Below are 15,874 nucleotides of genomic sequence, written 5' to 3'. Positions count from 1 at the left end.
TCTCATCAGTTCAGCTGCTTTTCTCCATCTCCTGAACATTGCATGTATGGATTGCTTTATCCCTCTCTGTGCAGGAATGTCTCCTCAGTAACTACCTACGTAATCTTCTGTTTGAGAAGAAAAGAAAAAAAAAGTCTCCATGGTCACCTAGATGTAATTTTTATTTTAAAATTAACAAAATAATTACTAATCGTCGACAGCAGGGATTTCGAGTCTATCTCCTTAACCACTCGGACATATCGACAGGTGTTGTCTAAGCACATTTTTATATTATATTATGTCGCACCTCAAAAGGTGAATGAGTCAATTGTCACACCAATTTTTAACATTTCTTTTAAAAAAATTAAAATAAAATCGGATTGATATCGAGTGAATATAACATAACATTCACGGGATAATAAATAAAAGGTTTCCCTATGTTATGTTATCATACTATTATATAAAAGCATGTATTCCTCTTTTGTGGTAAATATTTTTTTAGTGTTTTATTTCTTTAAAGCAAATTGCACTAGCACCCCAAAATGGAGACTTTAAAGCATTGACACTCCATTTTATGTTTAAAAAGTACAGGACCCCAAAATTAGATTTTCATTGAATATATTTGTCAAATTTATCACTGAAAACAGTTAAATCACTCTTTATTTTCAAAATATCCATATAATAAACAGTGTCTGAAAGGTTTTTAGTGACAAATTGAACAAATATATTCAATGAAAATCAAATTTTGAGGTCTTTGTGCTTTTTAAACATAAAGTGGGGTGTCAGTGCTTTAAGGCCTCCATTTTGGAGTGTGAGTGCAATTTGCTCTTTTCTTTAAAATACCTTTAGTTTCCTACTATCAAGTATTTCTTTACTTTTTTTTTATTGGATATTTTTGGCATTTTGGTTACACGGCGACACGGCCGAAATTTCGCCAAAAGTCGGGCGACTTTTGGTAGGGGTTCGATGAAAAATCGAACCCCTGTTTCGATGGGTTTTTTTGGTCATTTTGACCTGAAATTTGATGTGTAGCCTAATTTGAGGCTAATAAACACATTGGTAGTGTTATTTTGATCTAAAACATTACCTAAACTAATGTTCTTAATCGACCCATGTCTTACTATACGCGGACGAAAGCCCCGAAACTAAAAACCTAAAAACTCATAAAACCAAATCATATAAAGTCTACAATTCATTGTACAAATACTGTAATACATAAAGTCATCCAACCATATAAAATCTGAAACTCTCAGTCTCAGTACCAAGTACTGTGCCTAGGTGGATCGAATTCCTCTGACTCAGACTGTCTCCATTGATGCCCCCCCAACAAATTCACATACTCATCCCATCTCATACGATATTGAAAATTGTCTAAGTAATCATTCACCGCAGTTCTATAGCGGTCATCTTCCCGCTGCCGTGAGAACTCCAATTTGAGGGAAGTGAGAATAGGGCCAAGGAACGTTCGCATGCCATCGGATGCCCTTGTTGGTACGAATGACTCGATTGTGAAAGAGAGAGAGGGACATCATAGCTCCCATGATACGAAGAACTCGGAGGGGACACCATAGCTCCCATGATACGAAGAATTAGAGGGGTTACTAATTCCCATATCATACTCGTCCATCCGAAGGAGGGAGAGGGACACCATAATTACCCGTAGGCCAATAACCTGGTGTGGAGCCTACAGACTCATCCAAGCTCATGGACCCCATTGACGCAATCGCCGCATCCCAAGGATTAACATAGTCATGGCCAGCTCCCCCTCGATGGTGGCTCGGCCTCGTATCGGGATATTGACGACCACGCCGATACTCACCACCATGATCATAATCCCGAGTGGCATGATCAAAATGACTCTCCCAGGTGTATCCGGGTGGGGGCTCCTGTGTCTCCGGTAGTGGAACATGTATACGCTCTCCAATTCCTCCACCACCACCACCACCACCACCACCACCACCACCACTACCACCACCACCACCATCATCATCTCCACCAGTCTGACTAGGCGAGAGTGTGTCATCGGGAGTGTTGTCCTGCGGCTCCTCCGTGCCTGGTGCCATCATCCAATCCTCATCAGCAGTGGCAGCTGCCTCGCATGTGCCCGACCCTCTTCGGTGGCCATATACTCACCCACATTAACCCCCGCAGCTTGAGCTAGTTCGGGTCGGCCTCCCTCCAGGTTGGTCCAATACCGGCTCACCCCCGTCCAACATCCACCGAGTGAGGGGATCTTGGTCATCTTCGGCAACATCAAATATATCATCGAGATTGATGTATTGCCTTTCATTCTGAGCCTGCTCCCTGGCATATTGCAGCTTCAACCTCATATTATAGTGAATAAATACGAGGTCATTTAGACGCTGGCTTCCCAACCGGTTCCTCCTCTGGGAGTGGATCATGCTGAATGTACTCCAATTCCTCTCACATCCAGAGGCAGAGCAAGTCTGAGACAGGATCCTGACTGCCAATCTTCGTAAGTTTGATGAACTATTGCCATAGAGATACCACCATTCAGCTGCATTATCACAAAAACATTAAGTTAGAAACTCAAAAGTCAAAAGACTCAAAACATTTATGCATCTAAGCCCTAAGGATCTAACTATATAAGTATCTAACCTGGATCCATGGTTTCTCTGCCCCGTACAGCACCAGCTCCACTAAAAGACCCAAATGCATCTCTAAACAATTTGATCTGCAATAATACAATCATTAGTATTGATTGGTTATCTAAATTATTTAAACAATTAATACAACTCACTAATCGTTTGAAATTCCCAATGTCTCACCTCATTGTGGCAAAATGATTGGACCATCTCATCGGCTCCAACTTCGTTATCACCCGTATCGGGGCATCCAATAGGTTTGTGTCCAACCCTAAATGTTGACTATATTGATACTTAGGGTTTAGAAAATATGCTTTGCATAATTAAAAAAGCTTAAAATTAGTACCAACTACCAAAGTACCAATACCTACAATTCTACAAGCCCACAAGTCTACAAGACTACAAATCTACAACTACAAATCAACAACCCGAATATTTACTTACCGGCCCTATGAAGAGGATGCATCAGATGAGCTGTCCATCGTGCATCGACAATATCTAAGAAAGCCCGATGTCCTCTAGGGTTTGCTGCCTTTATAGCATCCTTCATACGCTCAAGGGATGCATACAAGTGTGGCATAGTGGGTCCCCTCAAGGAAGAGTCCACCATACGCAAGACCTTTACTATAGGATCTATGGTCGCAACACTACAATAACACATCTCCAGAAATCATCAGATGATATTGTGTACTGTGCGGCGCGCCCATTGGTCGTGCTGAATTATCACAAACTCATTAAGTCAATAGACAATAAATATCATACAAGATAATCATAAACTCATAATATAAATATAATAATTTATAAGATGAAATAGTAGATAGTTATCTTACTTGGATCCAGCCCAATCAAACCACTCCTACGATGCAAACATGGATCTGAGGCCCGACTTCTTATCTTGCATGCTGCTCAAGGCGACGAAATTTGTCGCAAATCTTGTCGGACCAGGTCGCACCAACTCACCTCCACATGATCTCCGCATCATTGCCAAAGCAACGTTATGATTGTAGATGAAGTTGGTTACCTGTCTTGCACTCTCAACGGTGTTGTGGACAATGCTGATTTTTCCAATGTCCTTCAAAGATTAGGTCAATTGAATGTGCAGCACAAGGTGTCCACATAAGGTTATAATCAGGTGAAGCCATCAACACTTCACCGGCCTTCTTATAGTTGGAGCCATTGTCAGTGACAATTTGCACCACATTCTTCCTACCAACCTGGTCGATCACATCCTGCAGGAGACCCATGATATATCTGTGGTCTTTCGTATGACCAGTAGCATCCACTGATTTCAAGAAGACAGCTTCTCCAATCACAAGTATACCATGAAGTTGATGATGGACTTTCTCGTCGGGCCGGTCCATCCATCGGACATGATGGTGCATCCATAAGTATCCCAAAAGGGTTTCATACTATCAATATACTCCTGCAGCTCTTGCTTCTCCTCTTGAAGGAGGGTGGTCATCAACTCTGTAGGGTTGGGACCACTATATCCAGGGCCTGCCGCTGCAATAGTATCAATCATATTCGTATAGTATGGACCCTGTGCTGTGTTTGCTGGGATGTGATTGTAATAAATCCACTTTGACATTGCCTTCTTTACCTTCTTTGCCATACCTTTCCATGCACCAGATATCTTGGGCTGCTTGGCCCCTTTTCTCCTGAATGTATCAGGATCTTGCTCCATGGTCGGGTCTGGACGGCGTGGATAATCAGATGGTTGCCGTGGTAGTGGCAATCGAACGGTCTGAACCTGATGTATGAGGGGCCCGCCGACTCGTGATCCGCCAAACATGCCAAATACACCACACCCTCCCCCCGAATCGAAGGTCTAGCCCCCGTAGGCCTAGATGGACCAGCTCCCGTAGCTCTAGCTCGGCCATATCCTCGCTCCCCGATGGTGCAATCGTCTGCTCTCGCCATGGCCCGCCGCATATCCCTCTCCTCCTGATCTCTGTCCACATCAACAGGATCAACATCCCTATCATCATCTGAATCATCCACATATGATGACGGCCCCCGCACTGCATCATCTAGTGCTCTATTGACTTTCCTTCGATCATCTTTCTTCTTCCCCTTTTGTTTTTGTAAATCCCTGAGTAACTTGATTACATCTGGATGGGCCTCTGTGCATTTAGTCACATCCTTTGAACTCCCAGTGATGTGACCCTTGAACCTACTGATGCCACCTGAGTATATTCTTTTGTGACAAAAATTACACTCAGTTTTATTTTTGTCTCCATCAATAGCCGTACAATATTGCCATGCTGGGTCAGTCCTCCCTCCTACTGCTGATCTCTCAGGTTGTCCCTGACCCTGTCCTTGACCCTGTCCCTGTCCCTGTCCTCGTCCACCCTGGGAAGACCCAGTTCCCCTCTGACTCCCACCAGCAGACATGATGACTGTTGCATTCAAATAACATTAACAAATAACAACATCATTATAATTGTTTATACTTTATACACATATAAACAATCATATATGAAATTATGAATATTGCATGTATGATATAATTATAAAAATAGCTGCCCATATCAAAACCGGCGATGAAGCCACATGGGCAACACAACCAACAGTTGAAAAATACTTATATAATTATTCCATAATTTTCAAAACATTTCCCCCCATTTTTCCCTATTTTTTGCATTTTTCATAATTATTGATATTTTTATTAATATCAGGATATTTTTTGAAAAATAAAATAACTTATTTTTCGGTCAAAAAATATTTCGACTCCGTGAGTCCATAGATCGGCTCACGGAGTTCCACATATGTTTTTTCTATCATCATACAACCACTGTATCACTTAAAAAGTAATCATACAAGATAATCAAAATATCATTTTTTACCCACAAAAATAAAAAAATTAAATACTTTGCGGAAAAAAATTCCGACTCCGTGAAATCGTAGATCGTCACATGGTATTCAACATATATTAATTTCAAAATCATCCAACATCATATAGCATGCATTTTGTGAAAATTTACTTGGATAAGAATGGTTACCTATTTGACGAAAAAACTCTCAGATCTGTGCGAAACGGCTGCTGATCGACGAAACAACGTGATATCCGGCAACAAGGAAGCAAGATGTACCCGTAGATGTCGAAGATCGGACGAAAATATAGTGAAAAGTGCGAAAAATGAGAGAGAGAAGCTCTGGAGAAGAGAGAGAAGAGAGAGAAATTAAAAAAAATTCGAACGAAATTCGGGCGAAATTCGCCCGAATTTCGCCCTTTTATCGCCAGAAGTCGGCGATAAATCGCCGACTTCTCGCGATATATCGCAAACGGTCGAAATTTCGACCGTTAGCGATATATCGCGAGAAGTCGGCGATTTATCGACCGACTTCTCGCGATGTCGGTGTCGCTGGGGGGTGTCGTATCGCCCCCCAGCGACATGGCGACATATCGCCGTGTGTCGGCGATATGTCGCCGACATTTGGTACCGTGCTAATGATATTATATACCCTTAAAAAAGTCAAACGAAAAGAAAATTTCGCCTAAGTCCTAACCTTTACTCCACCATTTTCATTTCCATTTTCTCTATTAGAATCTAATATTCTTCCTAAGACTTTCCTATAATTGACCAAAAGCTTCATTTTTTTATTATATTATTAGTATTGGTGTTTTTTTTTAATGATAATGAAATATGATTTGAGATAGAAATATTGATATGCTTTTAAGATCCCATAGTTTCTAAATAAGGTAATTGAAATGCACAGTAGAGAGGTCCTGGGTTTGATTCTTGCAAATGGTACCTCTCCCGGGATGAACTTCATCTTGCCCAAAAAAAAATAGAAAAGAAAGAAAGAAATACGCTATAATCTGCCATTTTTTTATTAGAAAATAAAATAAAATAAAATAATTAATGAAAATCTTGGTAAAAGAGTTTTTTTTTTTTTTTTTTTTTTTTTAAATTATGATTTTCTTTTTCAAGATATGCCGCCTTAAAAAATCATAGTAGGAAAGAGTCCATGAATGATCATCTTTGTAAATCTTTTTCTCTACCTCTTTGTTCTTCACTTCGTGTCCATGAATGATCATCTTTGTAAATCCCTTTCTCTTCCCATTTTATGACAGCATGGAATCAGCATTTTTGCCAGTTTATGGCTGTAGATTTTTCGTCTATCGACTCAGAAAAATAACCTATATGAACAAACGATTGTTTCCATTATAAAGGAGGTCTTATAGTCACAAACTGGTACAATGAAAACATACATAATGGAAGGTAAATGCAGAAGATCAAAGGCGAACACATAACTTATGGGTCGAGATGCATCTCCCTCTGTATTGGATAGTTTTTCTCCATTAAAGGTCCTTCTGTATCAAGCATCGTTAGAGTTCTTAAAATCTCATTGGTCTCGATGATATGTTTACATGTTATTGTAGAGTGGATAGCTGCCTCTTGAATCAGGCATACATAATACAGTATCACAACCACTTTCTTGGAATTATATAATGGGGAGATTAATGAGTTGCTTGTTCCTGAAGAAATAATAAAGGTTGTTTGAGAGGAAAAACAGAAAAAGCAACCTCCTTTGATGGAGGAGGCTTCTTCGTTTTTTTTAAGAAAAAGAGACTTTATATTAATAGAAATAAATAAAATACAAACAATAATACAGGATTAGGTTCTAAAGAACCTATGACCCTGTCGCTCTTTTACAACATATTGAGAGAGCTGAGCAGGCAAAGAGAGAGGATCCAACAAAATTTCTTGGTCCGACGTTGCCAATCCGGCTAAAAAATCCGCGCACCTATTAGTCTCCCTAACACCATGCACCAAAATATACTTCTGAAACAAGGATCTCAAGTGAAGAATATCCTCAACAATGTGTAGTATCCCCCAATGTGGGCGGTAAGTACCCAGTAAAGTCCTAATAGCCACTTCGGAGTCTGAATGCACCAAAACCTTATTGCAGCCGTATTGCTGCGCAAATTGCAAGCCACACCGAATTGCAAGCATCTCAGCATGAAAAACACCCACATTAGCACAACCACCAGAACAAGCAAAAATAACATCACCTCTGCAATTTCGAGCCATAGCACAATACCCTCCAATATGTCCTCGGAGAGAACCATCACAGTTGATCAGGATCCAACCCCACGGCGGTGGTAACCAATAATTAACAGAACTCTTAACCTGAGTAAAAGAAACCGAAATACCCCAACTAGAGAAGAATTGTCTTTGTCTCAGGCAATCCTCCACCACTAGCTTTGCAAATTGAAACCGTAATCGGGTCATCTTAGCCACTAAGTAAAAGATGTCAAGGTCACTCCGAGAGCCCTTCTGAAAGGTACGATTATTCCTTTCCTGCCACAAAAAGTAAATCATGGTAACAAAGCTGAATCGTCTCACATCATTCAAGCTATCGGATCCCCTGAAATGCTCAATGCACCATTGCAAGGCGTCTGCCCACGAGAGAGGACCTGGATCCTTGAGCCTATGAAGGATCATGAGACGGCTCCAAACACCAAACGAGAAAGGACAGGAGAAGAAGATATGAGCATGCGATTCTCCTACCGATTGGCATAATGAGCAAGTTGAGTCAATATTCTTACCCCATGAGATTAATCGGTCCTTGGTAGGAAGGCGCTCAAGACAGGCTAGCCAAGCAACAAAAGTGAATCGTTTTGGATTTTTAGAAGACCAAATTACATTATACCAACCCACTTCTTCACTTGCTTGACGAAGCATACTATAAGCCGAACTAATAGTGAAATCACCTGAAGAACTAGCTGTCCACACTGGCTTGTCCCCCTCCAAACGACGAAATATGGGCGTCTTAGAAATTTCAAGCCACTTGTCACGAATCACAGAATCATTTACCTCTCCATTCCACATTTCATGATCACCTATCAAGTCTGAAACGCGAGAATGAGGCTCCCTGCCAACCGCAGTAGACACCAACAACCCTGGAGGAGGCTTCTTCTTATTGCCAAGGCCTTCAACTATAGTTAGCATGCATTTTGCTTCATGTGTTTTATGTTTCTGATTTTATAAATTCTAAATTTCTTCAGTTTTTGAATTGGGAAAATTAGAACTTGAGGATCCAGTAGATATGTTTCCCACTACGCGTGTGATAATTATCGATATTGGTTTTTTCAATTTTGCATTGCTGATCCAAAATCTGGATTGACCATGTGCTTGTTCTTTGGTAATGGTGGAATATAAATTACATTTCTTTTTTTTTCTTATTTTTGGGTAAAAGGGGCTTTATTAAGCCGGGATGGGGGTATTAATATGCTTCAGCAAGAGTTGAACCCACGAACTCTTCACTGAGAGGTGTTGGTTTAATCACTAGAACAGCTTTGCGTTGGAATTTGAAATTTCTATTACTAATAAAATATCTACTACATTTGGATTAGTTACTGAAATTGCTTTGTCAATCTTCACTATTTTTGAAACCATGGAAAATGGGATTCCTTCCCTATTCTGCTCCTAGCAAGTCAAGTTTATACCAATATCTGTTGGTACTAATAATCAAGGTCTGCTTAAAGTTGGAATGTCATTTCGTTTTTGATCTACGACACTATGACACATCCTTCCCTTGATCTCTACATTCCAGATAGATCCGACTTCTTACTTGATCTGCAAAGCCTAATAGGTATCTCTTCTTTATTTTACACCCCAAAAATCACAGCTAGTAGATTGCACTTGGGACTTGGTTTGTTCAGACAATTTCGCATGATAGATGTTTTCAGTTTTGCTTGTAGTTGTTCTCAAATACATAATTATTTATTTATTATTATTATTATTTTTTGCAGGTAATAGACGAATATCATCCCCTTGAACAAAGACTCTCAACATTGCCTATTGACACCTTCTAGACCATTTTGAAACTTATCTTCCACAAACAAGAAAAGCTCAAGAATACATAATAATAATATATTCAGAAGAAAAATTTACACTATTATAGGAATGACTTCTCATTATTTAAAGTCAAATTTATCGTCTTATTATACTTAAATTTTTATTTCATCATTCTCAATATTCTTTGGTATGTAAGAAAGTTTTTTTTTTTTTCCTTTTCTCATTCTTTGAACTTACCGTTTCAATGGCTAATATTAGGAAAATTAGAATTTTAGTAGTTTGACTTTTCCTTCCCCTTGTTAATATTATATATATATTTTTAATATTTTTAGTGAATTATTGATTACTTCATCGTTAACTTATTTCAACTTCTTTTGCTTTTGAGTTAACATAGAAATGGAAAGAAGAATATAAAAATTATTTTATTTGGTTTAGTTAACATACAAATGAGAAGGAGAAAAGAAAAACATAAGAAAATATTCAAAGATAAAATATACTTTTTAGATAAATAATGAGGAATCTATGTAAAAGTTGCAACATTTAAAGTTTAGATGATTTTATTAGTGAAAAAACATTATTTAGTAGATAGGAATAGAGAAATTAATAATTAATGTATCACATTAGATAAATTTTTTATTTATAGTTATAATTATAATTTTATTATTATTATTATTATTATTATTATTATTATTATTTTTGTTTAAGATCGATTCAAACATCAACATAATATAATTAAAAGTCAACTTTCAAGACATTTCCCTTCTAACTTGCATGTATGGTTAATGTGCATTTGCTCGTACATTTTTTACTAGTATTGTATATATGTACATAGCAAAGTAAATCTTGCATCAAATTGATGTTTTATCAACTTAAGGAATCAAATGAAGGGATCAAAATATATGTTACATACCTTATTGTATTAGTTTGGATTTACCATCTTAGGCCGAAACTAATGGAACACCAAAATTGACTCAAATAATATGTCATAAAAGATACCAAGGTGATATGTTACAAAAGTATGCTTGACATATTTTAACTTTTTATTACATCATAGTGCCATATTGATAATGAAACCCCATGTCTTCCTTATCACATATTAGGAATCAATGGTATGCACATGGAGAAACATTTCAACAAATTTCGCCAGAAACATGGTGAAATTCACCTAGTTCAACAGAGTGTAAAAGAAAAATCGAAGTGAAACGAGTTTTGCCAAAAGTTGCCGGAAAATTGACAATTTTCAGGCGAATTGGCGAAATATTGGCAAATATCGCTGAAAATGCTGAAACTCCATCAATCTATTTTACCTCAATTATTACTTGTTATCTGCAATCACAGACATAATAGGAAAACAAAACCAATAAAATCCAAACAAAGAGGGAAAAATGAGACGTTTTAGTCAATATTTCCCAAGAAGAAGAAATTGATGTTGGAGCAAGGAGGAGAGAAGGATTTGCAAATCTACCATGGAAGCAACTAGAGAAATAACATAAAGAGAGTCGAAGAAATAAAATATTAAAATTATTGAGAAGAAACCGAACTCCTTGATCACAAATAAAATGTTTAAAAAGTGAAATGTTTTTTGTCTCTACAATAGAATCGCATACAAGGGAAGGAGAAGAAGCCCTAAAAAGCCTAGACCTTGATCTGCAACGAAGGATTCACGAACCTACCAAATCCTTCAAATAATACCACATTAGGTTTTGTGATTAAATTTATTGATTTTGATTCCCCCAACGTGGTCTTGTGATTAAATTTATTAATTTTGATTCCCAGAATGTAGTTTTGTGATTAAATTATTGATTTTGATTCTCCCACTTGACAGTTGATACACATGTTGATTAAAAATCATTTCCATCCTGTGGTGTGGTGTGGTGTGGACTGTGGAGTGGTGTCATGTCAATGTCCTTTTAATTTTTTTACGTTAGGATTATCGATTTTGTTTTGCACAAATCTGCTTCGAACTTTCACCATAAATGGCAAATCTTGGCAAAGTTCGCCGGTTCTCCAGATTAGCTACGAACTTGAATGAGACTTCACACCTTGAGGACGCAGTAGTAAATCTACATCTCAATTTAATCCAAAAATAATAAAATAATAATAAATAAATAAATAAATAAAAATCTACGTATCAATCAGGATTAAGACCTGATAAGATATATAGCATATAGGATTCCCTTAAGATGACCATTCAATTACCGGCGGCTTGACCCATTCCAACAGTCATTCAATGAGGCTAACTAGAAAAATCTAATAATCGCGAAATTTTCAAAAGATATATTCCACAAGCACTCGTGCTCATAGGAACGTTTGAAAGTTCAAAAGGCTCATCTGAATGCTAATAACACACGGAGCCAAGTCCCTCGCATCCAATACAGTCCACTCCTTACGGGTCCCATTCATTAAAACGAAGAAAAAGATTGATAAAATTCAGCTACATCTGCTCGATCTTGACCAGCTACTTGGTTCATTCAAGCATCATTCCTATTTAGCAAGAGAGAGAGAGAAGAAGAAGAAGAAGAAGAAGATGAATAGTGTATTTATGGTCTCCCTCTTGTTTTTGCTTCTGAGCATCATCATCATCTCATCATGGGTTACTGCAACTGCTCTGACAAACCAGCCCTTACCCAGTTGTCCAGAAAGATGTGGTGGAGTTGCGATACCGTTCCCGTTTGGCATAGGAGAAGGATGTTATATGGATACTCAATATAACATAACCTGCAACACTTCATACAACCCTCCAAAGCCCTTCCTCTTAGATGGTCGTCTTGAGGTTCTTAATCTATCACTGGATTCAGAGATTTTGATCGAAGGTCGTCAATTTCATGCTTCCTACTGCCCCAACTCGATTGAATCCAGTGCTACCTCTTCCAGTTTGAATGTAAGTCCATTCAAGTTCTCTGCAAATCGCAGCAGATTTACTGCTATAGGATGCAATACTATGGCAACCATAAGTGAACTTCAAGAATTAGAGTTTGCAAGTGGGTGTTTGTCATTCTGTACAAACAAGACAAGCATGCAAGATGAAGATTGCGATGGCATGGGTTGTTGCCAGAACAAAATCCCCAAAGGGCTTCAGGTATTCGAAGTCAGCCTCTCAACTGCTCTTAACTTCACTGGAACTTGGGAGAACAGCACCTGCAGTTTCGCATTCTTGGCTGATGATTTGTTCAGCTTCAAAGCTTCAGATGTCTTCCAAAGCAGCCTCAACAGAAGCACTATTCCGGTAGCACTGGACTGGGCGATTGGGAATTCAACTTGTGAGACAGCAAATATCAGCTGTGGGCCTTCTAGTCATTGCTCTAATTCCACCAATGGCCTTGGTTACCGATGCTACTGCAATGAGGGATATGAGGGGAACCCATATCTCTCCATAGGATGCCAAGGTAATTGTCTTAACTTTGATAAATAATTTCAAGTTGTCCACGTGGCTTTTTGTCTACCACTTCACCTCTATTTAAGTTTTTGACAAAAAAAAAAATAAATAAAAAAAAAAAATCTCTACCTGTATCTGTTAGGTAGAAGTCTATGATTTCTTCATATTTCTTCATGATCACATAACAAGAGAGACAGGCCGACCTCTTATTATTTATAAAATGAATAGAAGTAGAACTATCCGTAGGTCCCACAGAACCCCACCTATATTGCATGTTAAAAAAAGAGATATGAGGAGAGCACCTAAATCCAGAATCATCTTGTTCACAAGGTCTCACAGGCTACCATCGTTAACTAAATTCTCCAGTAAATTAGAAGTAAACTCAACCACTAACTTGAGTTCTTGTATTTTTTTCTGTTTGGAAATTTGATGCAGACATGGATGAATGCAGAGAAGGATACAACAATTCCTGTGCTGCGGTAGCCACATGTCATAACACCATTGGGAGTTATGAGTGCAAATGTCCACCTAATCACCATGGTGATGGTTTTGAAGATGGACAAAGTTGTATGGAGAATACTGGAGCTGTTCCACTGGTGGCTATTGTTGCAGGTTTATATTTCTTACTTGATATCAATACAAATCATCAAAGAGGCCTTAGGAAGTACATATTTTGTAAAGAAGGAATTCTTCAAATTGATGATCAACAAATTAGAGGTAAAATTAAACTGTATATGCTTCTAAAATGTGATTCTGATGCAGGTACTGGGCTTGGCATCATACTTCTGTTTGCTTGTGTCTTTTTGGTATACTGGGCAGTCAAGAGACAAAGGCTTATTAGGCTCAGAGAAAAGTTCTTTGAACAGAATGGAGGTTTGCTGCTACGGCAACACATTGCCACACAAAAAGGTGTTGCAGATATTGCAAAGATCTATACCACAGATGATATTAAGAAGGCCACCAATAATTTTGATGAGAGACAAATTCTTGGGCAAGGAGGGTATGGTACGGTCTATAAAGGAATTCTGTCAAATAAGAGGGTGGTAGCTATTAAGAAATCAAAAACTGTGGATCAGAGCCAGATCATACAATTTATAAATGAAGTTGATATTCTTTCTCAAATCAATCACAGAAATGTGGTCAAGCTCTTGGGTTGCTGTTTAGAAACAGAGGTTCCATTGTTGGTTTATGAGTTCATCTCCAGTGGAACCCTCTATGAACACATCCATGAAGAGAATCAGGCAACTCCTATTTCTTGGAATGATCGCTTAAGGGTCGCTGGTGAAACTGCTGGAGCACTTGCCTATTTACATTCTGCTCATTCGATACCAGTTCTTCACAGAGATGTGAAGTCCACTAATGTATTACTAGATGAAAGCTTTACTGCTAAAGTATCTGATTTTGGAGCTTCCAGGTTGGCTCCTATAGACCGAATTCAGATGACTACATTGGTGCAAGGAACATATGGGTACCTAGACCCGGAAGGTTTTTACACAGGTCAATTGACTGAAAAGAGTGATGTTTACAGCTTTGGTGTAGTTCTTGCAGAACTTTTAACTGGAGAAAATCCTATTTCATCAGAGAGATCTGAGGACAATAGAAGTTTAGCTATGTACTTTATTTCTTCAATGGCAAATGGGAAGCTTTTTGAGATTCTCGATGATCAGGTTGCCAAAGAGGGAAATAAAGAACAGCTCTTGGGAGCTGCTAATCTTGTGATGAAATGCCTGAAGGTTAAGGGGGAGGAGAGGCCCACAATGAAGCAGGTAGCGGCAGAGCTTGATGGTCTGAGGATGTCTTATGAGAACCAGTGGGAGCAACTAAACCACAAGGAGACTGATTACCTGCTTTGTGCATTTGGTAAGCCTTCAACCCATTTTACTGGTGATTCATCTGGTAAGGAAAGTGTCGAAAGCAACTTCATGTTAGCTTTGAACGTCGCTCGATGATCATTCAAAGTGAGACACAGACATTAATTATTTAGTAATTCTAGTCTTCAATTTGGGCAAGCTGATAATACATTATGCATGTACGTAGAGAGTCGTTTATAGAACTTTGCTAGTCTGTATCAGTTATACGTGGGCTTTTGTGTATGGTATTGTATTCAGTACATGTAACTAGCTAGAACATATATTCATGAGTTTTTTTAATTGTGACTCCCTTAAAAGTGGGGGTGAAAGTGAAGGTCCCTCCTTTTAAGTGTCAAAAATTTTTAAAACTAACCTAAATATTACTAGTTACTCACACATTGTAGAGTTATTTATTTGATTAAATTCCAAGATAAAATGATTAAAATATCCTCATAATATCAATTTACTAAAAAGTCCTACATATTTAGGGTGACTTTGTGGAAAAGCGAAGAAACAACAAAAGTAGGACCCACATTTGAAAATTTCTACAAAATTCTATAATTTCATTTTTATTCCCCCACCCCACTATACATGGGTCTTATATGTTTATTTTTCCAACCCAACTTTTACAAACAAACAATGCCTTAATAGATGGGTGAAGGGCTTTCCTACACCTTTCTGAAAACTATCCACCACTGTCAGCTACCACTACCCCCATCTTCCCTCTCCAACAGTGGTGGGTGGATCGGGCAAACCTTGAACCTAATGCTCTCCTAAAGATTGAAATCGAAACCCAAACCCTACCCAATCTTGTGAGGGTTTAAAGATTGTCGACCCAAACATGACCCTATCAGGGATTCTCTAAACCTAACCTGCGGTTAGCAAGGCCCTAGTTTACCTTGGCCCTAATTTTTATCCCTTTGTATCTAAGTGTTAGTGTTAATTTAATAATTTAGTACACTGACTCATTTTCTTATTTATAAACAATGGGTTTGAATATAATTAATCCATTACACATTGTAAATCTTCTAATGCTTAGATACAAAGGTATGGTTAGTCTAAATCATAAACCCCGGCCACTTGTACTTATGATGCAAAAAAACTTTTTCTAAGACAAAACAATACTCCTATTTTTTATTTATTTATGTTTTTGATAACAAGACAAAACAATATTGAACACATTGAAATTTTCAGAAACATTTTATAACCAAGTTATTTTTAGAAAATTTCATATCAGTCTAATATATGCAATGC

The 15,874-nt window shown here is 38.1% G+C and overlaps 1 protein-coding gene across 1 annotated transcript; it reads left to right on the top strand.

Annotated features, from left to right (window-relative positions):
* Window positions 1-11,551: 11,551 nt before the first annotated feature.
* On the top strand, window positions 11,552-15,054 carry LOC149016387 (wall-associated receptor kinase 5-like). Its single transcript, XM_089154531.1, has 3 exons — window positions 11,552-12,780; window positions 13,206-13,382; window positions 13,533-15,054. Exons 1-3 carry the CDS (start codon window positions 11,730-11,732, stop codon window positions 14,717-14,719), a joined length of 2,415 nt encoding a protein of 804 aa, XP_089010657.1. The 5' UTR covers window positions 11,552-11,729; the 3' UTR covers window positions 14,720-15,054.
* Window positions 15,055-15,874: the final 820 nt, after the last annotated feature.

The sequence above is a fragment of the Hakea prostrata genome, chromosome 5, assembly GCF_041222555.1.
Source record: "Hakea prostrata isolate BN-2017 chromosome 5, UWA_Hpros_2, whole genome shotgun sequence".
In the NCBI taxonomy this organism is placed as follows: domain Eukaryota; kingdom Viridiplantae; phylum Streptophyta; class Magnoliopsida; order Proteales; family Proteaceae; genus Hakea; species Hakea prostrata.
The sequence above is the reverse complement of the archived record's forward strand: the minus strand, read 5'-3'. Positions and strand labels throughout refer to the sequence as shown.